The sequence below is a fragment of the Calonectris borealis genome, chromosome 33, assembly GCF_964195595.1.
Source record: "Calonectris borealis chromosome 33, bCalBor7.hap1.2, whole genome shotgun sequence".
NCBI classification, from domain to species: domain Eukaryota; kingdom Metazoa; phylum Chordata; class Aves; order Procellariiformes; family Procellariidae; genus Calonectris; species Calonectris borealis.
This window is the reverse complement of record NC_134344.1, coordinates 1,086,457-1,105,441: the sequence shown is the minus strand read 5'-3', so window position 1 is coordinate 1,105,441 and position 18,985 is coordinate 1,086,457. Positions and strand designations below refer to the sequence as shown.

The 18,985-nt window shown below is 61.6% G+C and overlaps 2 protein-coding genes across 2 annotated transcripts in view; both read left to right on the top strand.

Annotated features, from left to right (window-relative positions):
* DHX16 (DEAH-box helicase 16) overlaps positions 1–1,545 on the top strand; it is a 16,679-nt gene extending 15,134 nt beyond the window's left edge. Inside the window, exon 11 of the mRNA XM_075134576.1 lies at positions 1,519–1,545. Within this exon, the coding sequence (XP_074990677.1) occupies positions 1,519–1,545 (27 nt within the window). The remainder of the gene's footprint in view (positions 1–1,518) is intronic.
* Positions 1,546–2,591: 1,046 nt separating this feature from the next.
* On the top strand, positions 2,592–18,883 carry PPP1R10 (protein phosphatase 1 regulatory subunit 10). The gene is made up of 18 exons (XM_075134631.1): positions 2,592–2,731; positions 2,814–2,900; positions 3,001–3,136; positions 4,201–4,252; positions 4,351–4,428; positions 4,518–4,688; positions 5,212–5,314; positions 6,590–6,699; positions 7,887–7,987; positions 8,115–8,262; positions 8,359–8,514; positions 8,602–8,848; positions 10,521–10,596; positions 10,720–10,923; positions 11,128–11,239; positions 13,224–13,319; positions 13,422–13,835; positions 17,516–18,883. Exons 2-18 carry the CDS (start codon positions 2,818–2,820, stop codon positions 17,623–17,625), a joined length of 2,397 nt encoding a protein of 798 aa, XP_074990732.1. The 5' UTR covers positions 2,592–2,731; positions 2,814–2,817; the 3' UTR covers positions 17,626–18,883.
* Positions 18,884–18,985: the final 102 nt, after the last annotated feature.

Below are 18,985 nucleotides of genomic sequence, written 5' to 3'. Positions count from 1 at the left end.
AACCTCCTCTTCCTTTTCCTCTTCCCCCTCCCCCCTTTTTTTTTTGGGGACCCCCCCGGTGGTTTTGGGTGGTGGTTTTTGGGGTGTTGGGGGGGGGTGGAAAACAGCGTTCTCAAGCAACTTATAACCTTTAATTTATCGTGACAGGGAAATGCTATCACTGGGCTTCACCCCCCAAAAAAAAAAACCCAAAAAATCACTTTTTGGGGGGGGGCGCACCCCAAAACTCCTCTTTTTTTTTTTTTTCCCCGATTTTCAATGAATTTGCCCCGTTTGGCAGCGCGGAGGTGCTGTGTGCGGTGCAGGCTTAGGAAGCGAAGGGAACTTGGTTTTACTTCAGCAAAAGGGAGGGGAACAACTGGCAACCCGCCGGGTAAGCAAAAAACCTTTCTGGTCTTAATTACATTTCACAACCTTCATTTTTATCTTTTTTAATTTAAAACAAAACCCAAAAAACAAACCCCAAATCCCCCTTTTTTTGCTTTACCATCCGTCTCCCGGTGCATGCGGATGCTGCGCTGGGTCGGGAGCTATTGGGTTTTTTCCGCCCTCTCCCCCCCCTCCTTGCTCTGACCAAACACTCAACACCCAAATCTGAAGGATTTTGGTTAAAAGTAGAGAAATTTCTTAAAAAAAATGACATTTTGTTAATAAAATGATGAATTTTTTAATCATTCCCCCCCAAATTAAGCCCGGTGTGCGCGGGGGGAGAGCCCTTTTCCCAGTGGTAGCATTTCCCCTTTGGGGGGGGGCCACAGCGGGCAGCCCCCCCCTTCACGCGTGGTTTTGGGGTCCCCGTGACCCCCCTTCCTCACTGAAAACGGGTTCTGTCCCCCAAAAAAGCTGTTTTTTTGGGAGAAATGAGCAAAAGCGGCGTAAAACGCGGTGGCGGGGGGGGTCAGGCCTTCCTCGGCCTCGTGGCTGGTTGCTGGCAGGGGCTGGTTGGACCAGGCCAAGCCCCCCCCTTACTTTGGGGGGGGGGGGGAATTTGCTCCCACCCCCCTGAGAGGTGATTTACCCCCTTGGAGGGGAGGCTCGGTGCTTTTTGGGGTCCCCTGTACCCCTTTTGCCCCCCCCCCCCGGTGGTATTTGAGCGGCTTCACCCCTGCGCGGGGGGGTGCTGGGGCTGTCGGGTCGGTGTTTGCTTCTGTGTGACCCCCCTCAAAATGGGGGGGCAACCCCCAAAATGGGGGTGAACCCTAAATTCTTTGGGGGGGCGGACAAAGCTGCCCCCCCCCAGGCAGGACAGGGCTGTGGCCCCCCCTTTGTCACCTCAGGGTGCCCCTGGGACATTGGGGGGGGGGGACGACACCCAGGTCCCCCTGCCCCGAAACCCTCAGCCACCAGCTCTTGGCTCATTTCATGGGGGGGTCAAAGGTTATGAGGGACTTTTGTGCTTAAAAAACCCCAATTTGGGTTAAAATAAGTTGCCCCCCCTCCCTTAATTGTATTTTTTGGGGGGGGGGGAATATTTTGGGGGGGGTGTGCTCGAATTAACTTGCTCTTATGTCTTTTCAGAGGGGTGGCTTGTGCCTGGCTCGCTGACCCCCCCCCCCCCCCCAAAAAAAATACCCCCCTTAAGAAGGGTGGGGGGGGCTCCCGCTGCCTGTATCCTTTAATCAACCTGGGAGGGGGGGCTTAACGAAGTCCTGGCTCGTAAGTCTTCGCTGTGAGAAGAAAATGGGGGCTGGCTGCGGCCCCCCCCCCCAATACTGGCATTTTGGGGTGTTTTTCAGCCCCCCACCCAAAACTGGCGGCATTTGGGCCTGTTTTCACCCCCTCCCCCCAAAAAAAGCAGCCCAGCTCCTCGCAGCCGCCACCTTTCCGCCTTCGTTAGCAAAACTGGGGCGTAATTAAGCTGGGGAAGCTTCTAATTAGTGGTAATTAAGAAGCTGGTTGACGTCAGGAGGATGAAATCCCCCCTTGGCGGGTCAGGCTGGATCGGGGTCAGGGACCTGATGGACGCCGAGTCATTAGTGGGGTGCTGGCCGTAATTATTAACCTGCTAATTAATAGCTAATTTGTTAGCTGACGGGTTTAATGTGCCCTGGATTGGGGGGGGGTTGTGACACCCCCAGATCTTGCGCCGTCACCGCTGTCCCCCCTCTCCCTTGTGCCGCCGTCCTTCCCTTCGTCACCTTGACCTCTGCGCCTCGTTAAGTGCCGACTCATTAATTAACCCTTAGGGTAAAACTTCGGGGGGGGGGGGGATTGTGTGATTAAAAATGGGGTGCTGTGCCCCCCAGGAGCAGGGTGAGGGTCTGGGGGGGTCTCCGTCCCCCTGGGGTGGCAGCGCCAATTAAAAACACGAGCGGGACCACTCTGTCACCACGGTGTCACCTCAGTGGGGGGGGGTGACACCCCCCGCTGTCCCTTGGGGGTCCCTTAGGACCCCCCCCCCACTTGTGACAGCCGTGTTTGGGGGCGATTTCCCCCTTTTTGGGGTCAAGAACGTTTCCGGTGATGGCTTTGTCATCGTCACCTTCTCAAAGGGGACAAAAGTGGGGCTTGGGGGTGGGGGGGCAGGGCTGGGGGGGGGGCTTAGCGGGGGGGACACGGGGTTGTCACCACTGTCCTAACCCCCCCCTCTCCTTTCTTTCCCCCCCCCTCAGGGGCTTTTCTGCCATGGCTCGGGCCCCATCGACCCCAAGGAGCTCCTCAAGGGCTTGGACTGCTTCCTGGGCCGCGATGGCGAGGTCAAGAGCACGGAGGGCATCACTAAAATCTTCAAGTGAGTCCCCAAAACGTCCCCCTTGTCCCCCCCCCTCCCCGCTGTCACCGTGGGTCCTGACGCCTCGTTTCTCGTTAACTAGCTTAATGAAGGATTCGCAGAAGATGGTGAGTCGCTGCATCTACCTGAACATTTTGCTGCAGACGCGGGCGCAGGACATCCTGGCTAAGTAAGAGCAGTGAGGGGGGGATCCGGGGAGCAGGATTTGGGGGGGGGGATCACCCTATTCTGGCTGGATCCTGATGGATTTTCCCCCTTTTCCCCCCTAGATTTATCCGGATCGGGGGTTACAAGCTGCTCAACACGTGGCTCACCAGTTCCAAAGCCTCCAACAACGTCCCCTTCCTGCAGCAGATCCTCCTCACCCTGCAGCACCTGCCCCTCACCGTCGACCACCTCAAACAGGTCGGGGTGGCCTCCCTGTCCCCCCCCCCCCCCCGGGTGGCTTTTGTGTCCCCCATGTGGCTTCTGTCCTACCCCAGGGTGGCTTTTGGGTCCCCCCTGTGTGGCTTTTACATCCCCCTGGGTGATTTTTGTCCCCCCAGGGTGGCTTTTGCATCCCCCCCCGGCATTACTTTTGTCCCCCCAAAGTGGCTTTTGGGTCCTCGGGGTGGCTTTTGTCCCACCTGGGGTGGCTTTTGTCTCCATTGAGTGGCTTTTTGGCCCCCCAAGGTGGCTTTTGCATCCCTGGGGTGGCTTTTGTCTCCCTTGACTGGCTTTTGCGTCCCCCCAAGTGGCTTTTTGTTCCCCCTGGGGTAGCTTTTGGATCCCCAAAGTGGATTTTAGGTCCCCAGGGTGACTTTTGTCTCTCCCCGGGTGGCTTTGGTCCCCCTAGGGTGGCTTTTCGGTCCCCGGGGTGGTTTATGCATTCCCTCCAGTGACTTTTGTCTCCCCAAGGTGGCTTTTGTCTCCCTTGAGTGGTTTTTGGGTCCCCAAGGTAGCTTTTGCATCCCCCCAGATGACTTCTGTCCCCCCCCAAGGTGGCTTTTGGGTCCCCAAGGTGGCTTTTGTCTCCTTTAAGTGGCTTTTGCATCTCTCTGGGTGACTTTTGTCCCCTCAGGGTGGCTTTTGGGTCCCCTCGGCTGACTTTTGTCCCTCCCTGGGTGACTTTTGTCCCTCCCAGGGTGGCTTTTGGGTCCCTAGGGTGTCTTTTGTCCCCCCTCGAGGTGTTTTTTATGTTCCCTGGGTGGCTTTTGTGTCCCCCCAGGGTGGCTTTTGCATCCCCTTAGGTGACTTCTGACCCTTGGGTTGGCTTTTGGCCCTCCCCGGGTGACTTTTGTCCCTCCCTGGGTTACTTTTGTCCCCCCAAGGTGGCTTTTGTCCCTGCCAGATGGCTTTTGTTTCCACCGGGGTGACTTTTGTCCCTCCCCAGGGTGACTTTTGTCCCTCCCAGGGTGGCTTTTGGGTCCCCAGGGTGGCTTTTGTCCCCCCGCACGCTGCCGCTCACCCTGCACCTCCATCTTTTCCAGAACAACACAGCAAAGCTGGTGAAGCAGCTCAGCAAATCAAGCGATGATGAAGGTGAGCACCCCCCCTGCCTCCCCAAAAAACCCCTCAGACCCCCCAAAACCCCTCGAACCCCCCCAAAAATCCCCCCTTCACCCCTTCTCTCCCCGCAGAACTGCGCCGCCTCGCCTCCATCCTCGTCAGCGACTGGATGGGTGTCATCCGCTCCCAGAGCAGCGCCCAGCCCACCGGTGAGCGCCCCCCCTGCGCCCCCTCTTCTTCCTCCCTCCCCTCAATCCAACACCAGCGTCTCACCCTTTTCTCCTCTTTTTTCCCCCAGAACGGGATAAAAAGAAGCGGAAAGAGGAAAACAAAAGCAAAACACCCGTCCAAGAGAAACCCCAAGAAGCCAAAACCGAGGCTAAAACCGAGGAGGTGCCGGAGAAAAAGCGGGAGAAACCCAAATCTTTGCGCACCACCGCTCCCAGCCACGCCAAATTCCGCTCCACCGGTAATTCCCGCTCTGTCCCGTGGGGCAACGGCAGATTTTGGGGCTGTTTTGGGGCTTTTTGGGTGTCGTGGTTTAGCCGTAAGCGGTAGCTAAACACCACGCAGCCGCTCGCTGTGGGATGGCGGAGAGAATCGGGGGAAAAAAAAGGGTGAAATTCATGGATTGAGATAAAGACAGTTTAATACAACGAAAAAAGAAGGGAAAATGATGATGATGATGATAAAATATGGAAAATAAGCGATGCACAATGCAAATGCTTCCTCCCAGCACCCGGCAGAACTTGGGAAGCTAAAAAGTCCTTGATTAGTGTAAACGCTGCTTAGCAACAACTGAAACATCGGGGTGTTATCAACGTTCTTCTCACGCTAACCCCAAAACACCGCGCTACACCCGTTATTAGGAAGAAAATGAACTCTGTCCCAGCCGGAACCGGGACGTTAGGGAATTAGAGGGGCCGCGGTCGCTCGTGGGGTGCTGTGAGGGGACGCGCTAACGATGTTCTCCCCCCGCCACCCCAAAACAGGGTTGGAAATGGAGACGCCTTCGTTAGCGCCTGTGAAGAAAACGAACTCGTCTTCTATCGTTGATAAATACAATCTGAAACCGATGCCCATAAAGAGGCAAAAGTGAGTCCGGGGGTGCTTTTGGGGGTCTCGGGGTAGAAGTAGGGGTCTCAGGGCTGCTTTTGGGGATCTCAGGGCTGCTTTTGGGGGTCTCAGTGAGGAAATAGGGGTCTCGGGGTTGCTTTTGGGGGTCTTGGGGCAGCTTTTAGGGGTCTCAGTGAGGAAATAGGGGACTCGGGGCTGCTTTTGGGGGGTCTCAGGGCTGGTTTTGGGTATCTCAGTGAGGAAATAGGGGTCTCGGGGTGGAAATAGGGGACTCAAGGCTGCTTTTGGGGGTCTCGGGGCTGCTTTTGGGGATCTCAGTGAGGAAATAGAGATCTCGGGGCTGATTTTGGGGGTTTCGGGGTAGAAATAGGGGACTTGGGGCTGCTTTTGGGGGTCTTAGGGAGAAAATAAGGGTCTCAGGGCTGCTTTTGGGGGTCTCAGTGAGGAAATAGGGGTCTCGGGGCTGCTTTTGGGGGTCTCAGGAAATAGGGGTCTCGGGGCTGTCTTGGGGGTCTCGGGGTGGAAATAGGGGACTCAAGGCTGCTTTTAGGGGTCTCGGGGCTGCTTTTGGGGGTCTCAGTGAGGAAATAGGGGTCTCGGGGCTGCTTTTGGGGGTCTTGGGGCAGCTTTTAGGGGTCTCAGTGAGGAAATAGGGGACTCGGGGCTGCTTTTGGGGGGTCTCGGGGCTGTTTTTGGGTGTCTCAGTGAGGAAATAGGGGTCTCGGGGTGGAAATAGGGGACTCAAGGCTGCTTTTGGGGGTCTCGGGGCTGCTTTTGCGGGTCTCAGTGAGGAAATAGGGGTCTCGGGGCTGATTTTGAGGGTTTCGGGGTAGAAATAGGGGACTTGGGGCTGCTTTTGGGGGTCTCAGTGAGGAAATAGGGGTCTCGGGGCTGCTTTTGGGGGTCTCGGGGCTGCTTTTGGGAGTCTCGGGGCTGCTTTTGGGGGACTCGGGGCTGCTTTTGGGGGTATCAGTGAGGAAATAGGGGTTCAGGGCTGCTTTTGGGGGTCTTGGGGCTGCTTTTGGGGGTCTCAATGAGGAAATAGGGGTCTCGGGGCTGCTTTTGGGGGTCTCGGGGCTGCTTTTGGGGGTCTCGGGGCTGCTTTTGGGGGGTCTCAGCAAGGAAATAGAGGTCTCGGGGCTGGTTTTGGGGTGGAAATAGGGGTCTTGGGGCTGCTTTTGAGAGGCTGTGGGCTGTTTTGGGGGGCCTCGGGCTTCCTTTTGAGCATTTGGGGGGCTGGGGGCCGTTTTTGGGGTCCTTCCGGCGCCTGACCGGCCCCCCCCTGTCCCGCAGCATCTCCTCCCTTCCCGGGGACGCGCCCCCCGCCGAGAAGAAATACAAACCCCTGAACACAGCACCCAACGCCACCAAGGAGATCAAAGTCAAGATCATCCCGCCCCAGCGTGAGTGGGGGCGCCGGGTGCCTTTTGGGGGGCGCTTTGGGTGCCTTTTGGGGGGCGCTTTGGGTGCCTTTTGGGGGGCGCCGGGTGCCTTTTGGGGGCGCTTTGGGTGCCTTTTGGGGGCGCCGGGTGCCTTTTGGGACAGTTTTTGGGGGACACTTTGGGCGCCAATTTGGGGGACACTTTGGGTGCCTTTTGGGACAGTTTTTGGGGGACACTTTGGGCGCCAGTTTGGGGGACACTTTGGGTGCCTTTATGGGGACACTTTGGGTGCCTTTTGGGACAGTTTTTGGGGGACACTTTGAGCGCCAATTTGGGGGACACTTTGGGTGCCTTTTTGGGACAATTTTTGGGGACACTTTGGGTGCCTTCTGGGACAGTTTTTGGGGGACACTTTGGGTGCCTTTTGGGACAATTTTTGGGGACACTTTGGGTGCCTTTTGGGACAGTTTTTGGGGGACACTTTGGGTGCCTTTTGGGACAGTTTTTGGGAGACACCTGGGTGCCTTTTTGGGGACACTTTGGGTGCCTTTTGGGACAATTTTTGGGAGACACTTTGGGTGCCTTTTGGGGGACAATTTGGGTGCCTTTTTGGGGACACTTTGAGTGCCCTTTTGGGGACACTTCGGGTTCTTTTTGGGGGCCTTTTGGGTGACACTTGGATGCCTTTTTGGGGACAATTTGGGTGGTTTTGAGTGACACCTGGGTGCCTTTTTGGGGACAATTTTTGGGGAACAATTGGGTGCCCTTTTGGGGACGCCTGTGTGACTTTTGGAGGGACAATTTGGGTACCTTTTGGGGGGACACTTTGGGTGCTTTTTGGGGGTACCTGGGTTCTTTTTGGGGGACAATTTGGGTGCCTTTTGGGGACAATTTTTGGGGGACAATTTGGGTGCCGTTTTGGGGACAATTTGGGTGCCTTTTTGGGTGACACCTGGGTGCCTTTTTGGGAACAATTTTGGGGGGACACTTTGGGTGGTTTTGGGTGACACCTGGATGCCTTTTTTGGGGAAAATTTTGTGCCCTTTTGGGGACGCTTGGGTGCCGTTTTGGGGGCAATTTGGGTGGTTTTGGTTGGCACGTTGGGTGCCGTTTTGGGGACCATTTGGGTGCCGTTTTGGGGACCATTTGGGTGCCGTTTTGGGGACAATTTGGGGGTTTTTGGGTGACACCTCCCCTCCTTCCCCCAGCCATGGAAGGCCTGGGCTTCCTCGACGCCCTCAACTCCGCTCCCGTCCCCGGCATCAAGATCAAGAAGAAGAAGAAGGTCTTGTCCCCCACGGCGGCCAAGGTGGGGGGTCCCCTCCCCGGATATCGGGGTCCCCTCCCCGGATATCGGGGTCCCCTCCCCGAATATCAGGGTTCCCTCCTTACCCAGAAACCCCCTGGATCATAACCACCCTCTCCTCGCCCCCCAGCCCAGTCCCTTCGAGGGGAAGCCGGCTCCCGAAGCCAGCTCCGCCAAACCTTCCTCTCCGGAGCCCAGCGCCGCTTCGGAGCCGATGGAGACGGATCGACCCGGAACGCCGGTGCCGGCCGTGGAAGTGCCGGAGCTGATGGAGACCTGTAAGTTGGGGTGACGGGAGGGGGGAAAACCATGGGAGGGGGTGGTGGTGGGGGGGTTAATACGGGTGCTGAGCCCCCCCGGGATCCCTCTCGCAGGCTCGGCGGAGACGAGCGGTGACACCAAAACCATGGAAAACCCGACGGAAAGCGGCCAGCTCACCAAAAAAGGTCGGAAAAAGAAAACGGTGAGTTGGCCGGAGGAGAGCAAACTCCGCGAATACTTCTACTTCGAACTGGACGAAACCGAGCGAGGTGAGGCCCCTCCCTTCCCCCCGGCTGCGTCCCCCACTTCCGCGTCCCCCAACTTTTGGGGGTGACGCTGTTGTGTCCCCCCTGCAGTCAACGTTAACAAGATCAAGGATTTTGGGGAGGCGGCCAAGCGGGAGATGCTGATGGATCGCCAGGCCTTCGAGACGGCCCGGCGCCTCAGCCACGACGCCATGGAGGAGAAGGTGCCCTGGTTTTATCCCAAGCTCCTCGATCTTCCCGCTCCTCTCGTCGTGCCGGGCAGCGGCAGCCGGGAACGTTTCACGCAGGCCGAGAGGGTGAAAGGGATCTTGCAGGAGCTTTTTTTGTCCAAGGAGAGGTGAGTGGATCCCTTGGGATCCTTTAGCAGCTCAGGGAAGAGCCCCGCTCCTGAGAGGTGACTTAGAACCGTGGATTTTCCCTCTCCTCGCAAGGGGGTGCTAAATCCGCCCCCCCGCCTTTAGATCTACTTGGGAGGTGGATCGCCCCAGGGGATCCCTTGGCTCAGGGCTGGGAGGGATCCCCGGCACCCTGATCCCCCTCCCGGGGGGGATCCCAAGGATTAACGGGGTTGTTCCTCCCCGGTGTGAGGGTCCGCAGAGGCGTCCTGAGTGGGTGGGCCGTGGGAGGGTGATGGAGCTGGGATCCCTTGGGATCCAGATCCTCTGGATCCACTCAGCAGGGTCAGGGGATTCCTGGGGATCGGGCACGTGTGAGGCATCTTCCTGGTGCTGCCTCAGGGATCCATGTGTCAGGGGCTGTGGGATGTGTCTGGAGCTCAGATCCCTGAGATCCCTTGGGGTCTGGAGCTGGGTGTCCCCAGGATCCCTGTGGATCTGCTGCTGGAGGCTGGGCAGGAGCAGCACAACCTCCCGGGGGGGGTGTGGGAGCCTCGGTCCCACCGGGATCAACGGGGTCGGAGGTTCGATTGCGCCTGGTGTGGAGATCTATAGGGATCCAGGGGCTGGGCAGAGACTCTGCCGGAGTCTGGATCCTCTGGGATCTCTGCGGATCTAGAGCCAGGGGGGAGCTTGGTGGAGCCCAGATGCCTTGGGATCTTTGGGGGTCTGAAAGGGGGAGCCGATCGCTGGGCCCCAAGTCTTTCAGGATCCCCGAGGATCTGGAGCCTTGGGGGGAGATTTTCAGGGCCCAGATCCTCTGGGACCTCTGAGGATCCTGAGCCCAGGGGGAGGTTTTCAGGGATCCAGAGCCAGGGGAGGGGAGAGGTTTTCAGGGCCCAGATCCCTTGGGATCTGTGAGGATCTAGAGCTGGCAGGGAAGGTTTTGGAGGCCCAGATCCCTAGGGATCTGTGGGGATCCAGAGCCAAAGGGGAAGTTTTCAGGACCCAGCTCCCCATGGATCCAAAGTCGGGTGGGGGGAGCAGATTGCTGGGGCCCGAATCTCCTGTAATCCCCAAGGAATCTGGTGCCTGGGGGAGCTTTCTGGAGCCTGTGGGATCCCTGAGGATCCAAAGTCTTTGGGGGGGACACACACAGGATCCCTGAGGATCCAAAGTTTTTTTGGGGGGGGGGGTGCAGACACAGGATCCCTGAGGATCCAAAGTCTTTGGTGGGGGGGATGGCACACAGGATCCCTGAGGATCCAAAGTCTTTGGTGGGGGGGATGGCACACAGGATCCCTGAGGATCCAAAGTCTTTGGGGAGACACACAGAGGATCCCTGAGGATCCAAAGTCTTTGGGGAAGGCACAGACACAGGATCCCTGAGGATCCAGTGGATTGGGACACACACAGAGAGGATCCCTGAGGATCCAAAGTCTTTGCGGGGGGGCGCAGACACAGGATCCCTGAGGATCCGAAGTTTTTGAGGGGAGGACGCACAGAGGATCCCTGAGGATCTAAAGCCTTTGGGGGGCCACCCAGGATTTGAGGATCTAGAGTCGGCGGGGGAGAGCTATTGGGGGTCTGGATCCCCTGGGAGGGGGGAGCCGGCACCAGATCCCAGGGATCCACTCACCCCCACCTTTTTCCTTCCCCCTTCCCCCCCCACAGCGTCCCCGACAGCCCCCACGAACCCGATCCGGAATCCTACGAACCGCTGCCGCCCAAACTGATCCCCCTGGATGAGGTAAGCGCCCGCGCCGCGCCGCGCCGTGCCGCCATAGCCCCCCCCCTCCCCTCCCCTCCCCCCCCCACCCCAAAATAGCGCAGCCCCTCCCCCCCCCCTCACCCCTATCTCTCCCCTCCCCAGGATTGCTCCGCCGAGGAGGTCGCCTATCCCGAAGGATTGGAAGCCGGCGCCGCCTCGCCCTCCCCGGATGCCGGCGGTGCCGGCGGTGCCAAACTCCCCCCGGTGCTGGCAAACCTGATGGGGAGCGTGGGGGCGGGGAAGAGCCCCCAGGGGCCGGCGCCCGCCGCCCCCATCAACATGCAGGAGATCCTCACCTCCATCATGGTAACCCCCGGCCCCCTCCCCCCTCCCCTCCCCTCCTCCCCCCCCCCCAAAAAAAAAAAACAAACCCGGGGTGACACAAAGCGGGGGGGGGCGGCGGCGGCGCTGCGGGGGAGGGGAAGGGGGGCACCCCTCGTTGTTGTTGTTGTGGTTGGTTTTCGGTTCCCCTCCCCCTCCCCCCCGCTCACTCTCTCTCCCCTCCCGCAGGGTGGCCCCAGCACCCACAAAGCCGAGGAGCTGCTGAAGCAACCGGATTATTCGGATAAAATCAAACATTTGTTGGGAAACCTGCAGGCCCAGCCCCCGGGGCCCAGCGGAGGTGAGGGGGGGCCGCCGGTGGGGACACCCTGTCACCAGTGGGGACACCCTGTCACCAGTGGGGAAGGGGACACAGCTGGGGGCGGGGGGGAGCCTGGTTCCTGTCCCTGAGGGGGGGATAGGGGAGGTGGTGGGGGGGGGACACAGTGGGGACACCGTCCCCCACCCAGTGGGGACATGGGGCTGCCCTTGGCTTGGGGACACGATGGGGACACTGTCCCCCACCCAGTGGGGACATGGGGCTGCCCTTGGCTTGGGGACACGATGGGGACACTGTCCCCCACCCACTGGGGACATGAGGCTGCCCTTGGCTTGGGGACACGATGGGGACACTGTCCCCCACCCACTGGGGACATGAGGCTGCCCTTGGCTTGGGGACACGATGGGGACACTGTCCCCCACCCACTGGGGACATGAGGCTGCCCTTGGCTTGGGGACACGATGGGGACACTGTCCCCCACCCACTGGGGACATGGGGCTGTCCTTGCCTTGGGGACACGATGGGGACCCAGCTGGGGACACTGTCTAGTGCCCAGGCAGGAACATGGGGGTGCTCTTGCCTTGGGGACACTGTTGGGGACACTGTCCCCTGCCCCATAGGGACGTGGGACAGCCCTTGGCTTGGGGACACGCTCAGGGGACTGTTGGGGACACTGCCCAGGGAGGGACATGGGGCTGTCCTTGGCTTGGGGACACACTTGGGGACACTGTCCCCTGCCCCATAGGGACATGGGGCTGCCCTTGGCTTGGGGACACAGTTGGGGACACTGTGCCCTGCCCCAGCGAGGACGTGGGGCTGCCCTTGGCTTGGGGACACGATGGGGACACAGCTGGGGACACCGTCCAGTGCCCTGGCGGTGCTGTAGGGGTGTCCTTAGCTTGGGGACATGCTCAGGGACACACTTGGGGACACTGTCACCTGCCCTAGCAGTGGCGTGGGGCTGCCCTTGGCTTGGGGACACAGTGGGGACTCTTGGGGACACTGTCCCCTGCCCTGGGGGTCCCTTTGATTTGGGGACACGCTCTGGGCTGAGGTGACACTGGGGGGGGGGTGGGGGTGTCACCACAGCTTGGTGACACCGGGGTCCTCTGGGCATCCACTGTCCCCATCCCTGGGGGGACACGGGGACACGTGGGGGGAGGGGGGTGTCCCTGAGGGTTGGGGACATGTGACACGTGTCCCCAAGTGTCCCTGTGGGCTGGGGTGCTGCCAGCAATGTGTCCCCTGTGCCGGGGGTGACACGGCGGGGGACATGGGTGTCCCCTCGACTTGGGGACCTGCTTTAAGTGCTGCTGGGGACCTGTCCCCCGCCCCCCAGGGGCGACTCGGGTGTCCCCTGGGTTTGGGGACATGCTGGGGTGGGTGGGACGTTGGGGACCCGTCCCCTCTCTGGTGGGAGGTGACACGGAGCTGTGTCCCCTCAGCCTGGGGACATGGCCTGGGTGGCACCGGGGACCCCGTGTCCCTCTCTGGGGTGACACTGGGGGTCCCTTTGGGTTGGGGACGAGGTGGGGACAGTTGGGGACCCTGTGTCCCCCTCTGGGGTGACACGGGGCGTTTTGGGGGTCCCTTTGTGTTGGGGACAAAAGGTGGGGACAGTTGGGGACCCTGTGTCCCCCTCTGGGGTGACACGGGGCGGGGTTTGGGGTCCCCTTGCTTTGGGGACATTATCTGGGTGCCCTCGGGGACCCCGTGTCCTCTGGGGTGACACGGGAGGGGTCTTGGGGTCCCCTTAATTTGGGGACAAGCTCTGGGTGCCCCCGGGGACCCCCTGTCCTCTGGGGGGACAGGGGGCGGGGCTCCCCTTAACTTGGGGACATGACACGCCCCTTCGCCCTGGGGCCACGCCCCCTTGGGGGGGGGGTTGTGTGCCACCAGCCCCTGTCCCCTGTTTAGGGGGGACACGGGGGACTTCGGGCGGGGCTCTGGGCGGGGTCTGGGGGTCCCGCCCTTTTTCCTAACCCCGCCCCTTTTCTCCCCACAGTGCCCCATGGTTTGCTGGGCCCCGGCCCCATGGCCAATGGCTTCCCGCCCGGCCCCAAGGCCATGCAGCACTTCCCGCCGGGGGGGCCCCTGCCGGGTAAGTGACACTGGGGGGACACCGGCGGGGACACGAGGAGGGGGGGGTGTCACCCACAACCCCCCCTCACCCTTTATTCTCTCTCTCTTCCCCTCCCCACAGGACCCCACGGAGGAGGCGGGGGGGGACCCAGCCTCCCCCCAGGACCGGGGATCCCCGGCGGTCCCCGACTTTTAGGGCCGCCCCCCCCACAACGCGGCGGCGGCGGCGATTTTTGGGAAACGCCGGAAGGGGGGGGAACCCTGCGGGGTGGCCCCCACGGCGGCGGCGGCGGCGGCGGCATGCGCGGGGGGAGCCCATTTCACCGTCCCCGCGGCCGTAGCGGCGCCGAACCCCCGTACCGATGCCGCGGCGGCGGCGGTGGCGGCGGCGGAGGGGGGGGTCGCAACGGGGGCCCCCCAAATGGCGGCGGCGGCGGTGGCGGCACAAGGGGGGGGCCCCCCGGTAGCCACGGCGATCACGGCAGAGGCCACCCCGGCGAACACCCCCGGGGCCACGGCGGAGGCCACGGAGGAGGTAAATGCGGGGGAGGGGGAGGGCCCCCCCCGGCCCCTCCCTCGCGAGGGGGGGGGGGCGGCGGCTGCGGGGCCTGGCTCTGGGGGGGGCCCGGCCCCGGCTGGGAGGGGCCCGTGGGTGCCCCCTCCCCGCCCCCGCCCCCCCCGCCCTTCCTGCCCCGGTGGCGGGGGGGGGAGCCCCCTCCCCACCCCCTCCAACCCCTCGAGCCCCCCGGGCCTTGGGGGAGGGGCCCCGACTGGCGCCGGCCCCCCATGGGGCTCTAGGGCGGGGCGGGGGGGAAGAGAGGAGACCCCCCCCCATGGCGGCCGCAGGGCATGCTGGGAGCGTAGGGACCCCCTCCCCACGGCCGCAGGGCAGCTATGGGGCGGGGGCAGCGAGGCATGCTGGGAGGTGGAGGGCGGCTCTAGGGCAGCAAGGCATGCTGGGAGCTAAAACCAGCTCTAGGAGGGGCAGCAGGGCATGCTGGCAGCTAAAACCAGCTCTAGACGGGGCAGCGAGGCATGCTGGGAGCTAAAACCAGCTCTAGGAGGGGCAGCAGGGCATGCTGGCAGCTAAAACCAGCTCTAGACGGGGCAATGAGGCATGCTGGCAGCTAAAACCAGCTCTAGACGGGGCAGCGAGGCATGCTGGGAGCTAAAACCAGCTCTAAGAGGGGCAGCAGGGCAGTCTGGCAGCTAAAACCAGCTCTAGACGGGGCAGCGAGGCATGCTGGGAGTTAAAACCAGCTCTAAGAGGGGCAGCAGGGCAGTCTGGCAGCTAAAACCAGCTCTAGGAGGGGCAGCAGGGCATGCTGGGAGCTAAAACCAGCTCTAGGAGGGGCAGTGAGGCATGCTGGGAGCTAAAACCAGCTCTAGGAGGGGCAGCGAGGCATGCTGGGAGTTAAAACCAGCTCTAGGAGGGGCAGTGAGGCATGCTGGGAGCTAAAACCAGCTCTAGGATGGGCAGCAAGGCATGCTGGGAGTTAAAACCAGCTCTAGGATGGGCGATGAGGCATGCTGGGAGCTAAAACCAGCTCTAGGAGGGGCAGCAGGGCATGCTGGGAGTTAAAACCAGCTCTAGGAGGGGCAGCAGGGCAGTCTGGCAGCTAAAACCAGCTCTAGGATGGGCAGCAGGGCATGCTGGGAGTTAAAACCAGCTCTAGGAGGGGCAGCAGGGCATGCTGGGAGCTAAAACCAGCTCTAGGATGGGCAATGAGGCATGCTGGGAGTTAAAACCAGCTCTAGGAGGGGCAATGAGGCATGCTGGGAGCTAAAACCAGCTCTAGGATGGGCAGCAGGGCAGTCTGGCAGCTAAAACCAACTCTAGGATGGGCAGCAGGGCATGCTGGGAGTTAAAACCAGCTCTAGGAGGGGCAGCAGGGCAGTCTGGCAGCTAAAACCAGCTCTAGGAGGGGCAATGAGGCTGCTGGGAGCTAAAACCAGCTCTAGGAGGGGCAGCGAGGCATGCTGGGAGCTAAAACCAGCTCTAGGATGGGCAGCAGGGCAGTCTGGCAGCTAAAACCAGCTCTAGGATGGGCAGCAAGGCATGCTGGGAGTTAAAACCAGCTCTAGAAGGGGCAATGAGGCATGCTGGGAGCTAAAACCAGCTCTAGGAGGGGCAGCAGGGCATGCTGGGAGTTAAAACCAGCTCTAGGAGGGGCAGCAAGGCAGTCTGGCAGCTAAAACCAGCTCTAGGAGGGGCAATGAGGCATGCTGGGAGCTAAAACCAGCTCTAGGATGGGCAGCGAGGCATGCTGGGAGCTAAAACCAGCTCTAGGATGGGCAGCGAGGCATGCTGGGAGCTAAAACCAGCTCTAAGAGGGGCAGCAGGGCATGCTGGGAGCTAAAACCAGCTCTAGGATGGGCAGCAGGGCATGCTGGGAGCTAAAACCAGCTCTAGGAGGGGCAGCAGGGCAGTCTGGCAGCTAAAACCAGCTCTAGGATGGGCAATGAGGCATGCTGGGAGCTAAAACCAGCTCTAGGAGGGGCAGCGAGGCATGCTGGGAGCTAAAACCAGCTCTAGGAGGGGCAGCAGGGCATGCTGGGAGTTAAAACCAGCTCTAGGAGGGGCAGCGAGGCAGTCTGGCAGCTAAAACCAGCTCTAGGAGGGGCAATGAGGCATGCTGGGAGCTAAAACCAGCTCTAAGAGGGGCAGCAGGGCATGCTGGGAGCTAAAACCAGCTCTAGGAGGGGCAGCAGGGCAGTCTGGCAGCTAAAACCAGCTCTAGGATGGGCAATGAGGCATGCTGGGAGCTAAAACCAGCTCTAGGAGGGGCAGCGAGGCTGCTGGGAGTTAAAACCAGCTCTAGGATGGGCAGCGAGGCATGCTGGGAGCTAAAACCAGCTCTAGGAGGGGCAGCGAGGCTGCTGGGAGTTAAAACCAGCTCTAGGAGGGGCAGCAGGGCAGTCTGGCAGCTAAAACCAGCTCTAGGATGGGCAGCGAGGCATGCTGGGAGTTAAAACCAGCTCTAGGAGGGGCAGCAGGGCATGCTGGGAGCTAAAACCAGCTCTAGGATGGGCAGCGAGGCATGCTGGGAGCTAAAACCAGCTCTAGGAGGGGCAATGAGGCTGCTGGGAGCTAAAACCAGCTCTAGAAGGGGCAATGAGGCATGCTGGGAGTTAAAACCAGCTCTAGGAGGGGCAGCAGGGCATGCTGGGAGCTAAAACCAGCTCTAGCAGGGGCAGCGAGGCTGCTGGGAGCTAAAACCAGCTCTAGGAGGGGCAATGAGGCTGCTGGGAGCTAAAACCAGCTCTAGGAGGGGCAGCAGGGCATGCTGGGAGTTAAAACCAGCTCTAGACGGGGCAATGAGGCATGCTGGGAGCTAAAACCAGCTCTAGCAGGGGCAGCGAGGCTGCTGGGAGCTAAAACCAGCTCTGAGAGGGGCAGCAGGGCAGTCTGGCAGCTAAAACCAGCTCTAGGATGGGCAGCAGGGCATGCTGGGAGTTAAAACCAGCTCTAGGAGGGGCAGCAAGGCATGCTGGGAGCTAAAACCAGCTCTAGGAGGGGCAGCAGGGCAGTCTGGCAGCTAAAACCAGCTCTAGCAGGGGCAGCGAGGCTGCTGGGAGCTGCCGGGCCACCCCACAGGGCGACAGGGCCGGGCCCGGGGCGCTCTGCCCCACGGCTCCAGCCTGGGGCCGGGCTCAGCATCTCTGGGGCTGCCCCACGGCCGTGCACAGGGACCAGCCCAGCCCCTAAGGCCGGGCTCGGGCGCCGTGGGGGGGGGGGTCTGCCCCTGCCCCACGGCCGCCCCACGGCCGCGCACAGGGACCAGCCCAGCCCCACACCAGGCTCTAGGGCGGGGATCGGGGCGCCCTGGGGCTCCTCCCCACGGCCAAAACCAGCCCCATAGAGGCGTTAGGACAGAGACCACGGCCCGCCGTGGGGCTCCACCGCTGCCCCATAGCAGGGGGGCCAGCCCCATAGCAGGGGGGCCAGCCCCATAGCCGCACCCCCTCCCCCCCCCCCAGGGCCAGGCCGCTGGGGTTCGCCGTGGGGCCCATTGCCGCCCCACGGCCGCCCCACACCAAGCCGCGTGTGTGCGCGTGTGTGTGTGTGTGCGTGTGTGTCCCCCCATGTCCCCCCCCTCCCCATCCCCCCCCCCACCTTCTCCCAAAGCTGCCGCCGTGGGGCCGCCGTGGGGCCGGGGCGCCGGCGCCTGACGCGCCTTCCCCCCCCCCCCCCCCCCATTTTCTCTCACGCAGACATGTCGAGCCGCGCCGTCTGTCGCCACTTCATGCTGAAGGGCAGCTGCAGGTACGAGAACAACTGTGCCTTCTACCACCCCGGCGTCAACGGGCCGCCCCTGCCGTAGCGCCCGCCGCCGCCCTTCCTCCCGCGCCGCCGCCGCCGCCGCCTCCTCCTCCTCCTCCTCCTGCCCTTCCTCCCCTCCCCCTCCTCCTCCTCTTCCTCCTCTCAGACTCGCGCTGCAGCCGCCAACTTTATGGCTTCTGTGAGGCCGCGGTGATGCCCCCGGCGCTGAAAGCAAATCCCCTCCCAGGGCGTAAATACCCACCTATGGGGCGTAAATACCCACCTATGGGGCGTAAATACCCTCCGAGGGGCGTAAATACCCACCTATGGGGCGTAAATACCCACCTATGGGGCGTAAATACCCTCTGAGGGGCGTAAATACCCACCTATGGGGCGTAAATACCCTCTGAGGGGCGTAAATACCCACCTATGGGGCGTAAACACCCACCTATGGGGCAGAAATACCCGCCTATGGGGCGTAAGTGCCCACCTATGGGGCGTAAGTCCTCCTCCCCTCCCCCCAGCAGCACCTAAATGCCCGTCTATGGGGTGTAAATACCCACCTATGGGGCATAATTACCCACCCGGGGGGGGTAAATCCCCCTCCGCAGGGGGCCGGACCCCCCGAAGGGTGACACCCCTCCCCCAGGGCCCCAACAACCCCCCCAGGGGTAAATGCCCCCCCCCCCGGGGAGGTGTAAATCCCCCCTCAGAAGGGTGTAACTACCCCCCAACACACTAATTTACCCCCCCGGGGTTAAAATGCTGCTGCCAGGGTGTAAATACCCCTCCCCCGCGGGTGTAAATACCCCCCTGGGTGTAATAACCCCTGGTGGGGCCAAATTTACCCCCTTTGGGGGCATTAACGGGGGGTAAATCAGCCCTTGGTGGGGTGTAAATACCCCCCCGGGGCCACCCCATGGTGGGGGGGGAGTCCCCCCTCCCCCCCCCTCCCCCCCCCTCCAGGGCCCCAATTGCCCCCCCCAGGGCCAAACACCCTTCCCCCCACCCCCAACTTGGGGGGTCTCAAAGCCCTCCCCACCCCCCCTTTTCCCCTGCCCCCCACCCCCACCCCTCCCCCCTTGCGCCCGGGGCCGTTGCACCCCCCACTCGCACGCGCACGTGCGACACGCCGCCGCCCGGGGCTGCGCCGCCGGGGTGGGGGTGGGGTTTTGGTTGGGGGAAGGGGGGGAGGGGCTGCGCCGGACGCTGTTTTCTGTGAAAACTTGGCCGGGGGAGGGGCCCTGCGCCCGCCCCTCCCCCTTTTGTATATTTTGTACATTAATAATAAACTGGTGGAAAAAAAAAAAAAAAAAAAAGCAGCTGATGTCATGGGTGTGGTCGCGTTTGTTACGCATTCACTCTGGAGCCTACTGATGGCGTTCGCCCTGAAACCTACTAATGGCGTTCACCCTGAAACT

Bases quoted from the DNA above. Each gene is read 5' to 3' on its own strand.
- PPP1R10 (XM_075134631.1), top strand. From the start codon at position 2,818: ATGAAGGATTCGCAGAAGATGGTGAGTCGCTGCATCTACCTGAACATT. The intron at 7,988-8,114 runs GTGGGGGGTCCC...CTCGCCCCCCAG, and splicing joins TGTCCCCCACGGCGGCCAAG to CCCAGTCCCTTCGAGGGGAA. The intron at 10,924-11,127 runs GTAACCCCCGGC...CCCCTCCCGCAG, and splicing joins AGATCCTCACCTCCATCATG to GGTGGCCCCAGCACCCACAA.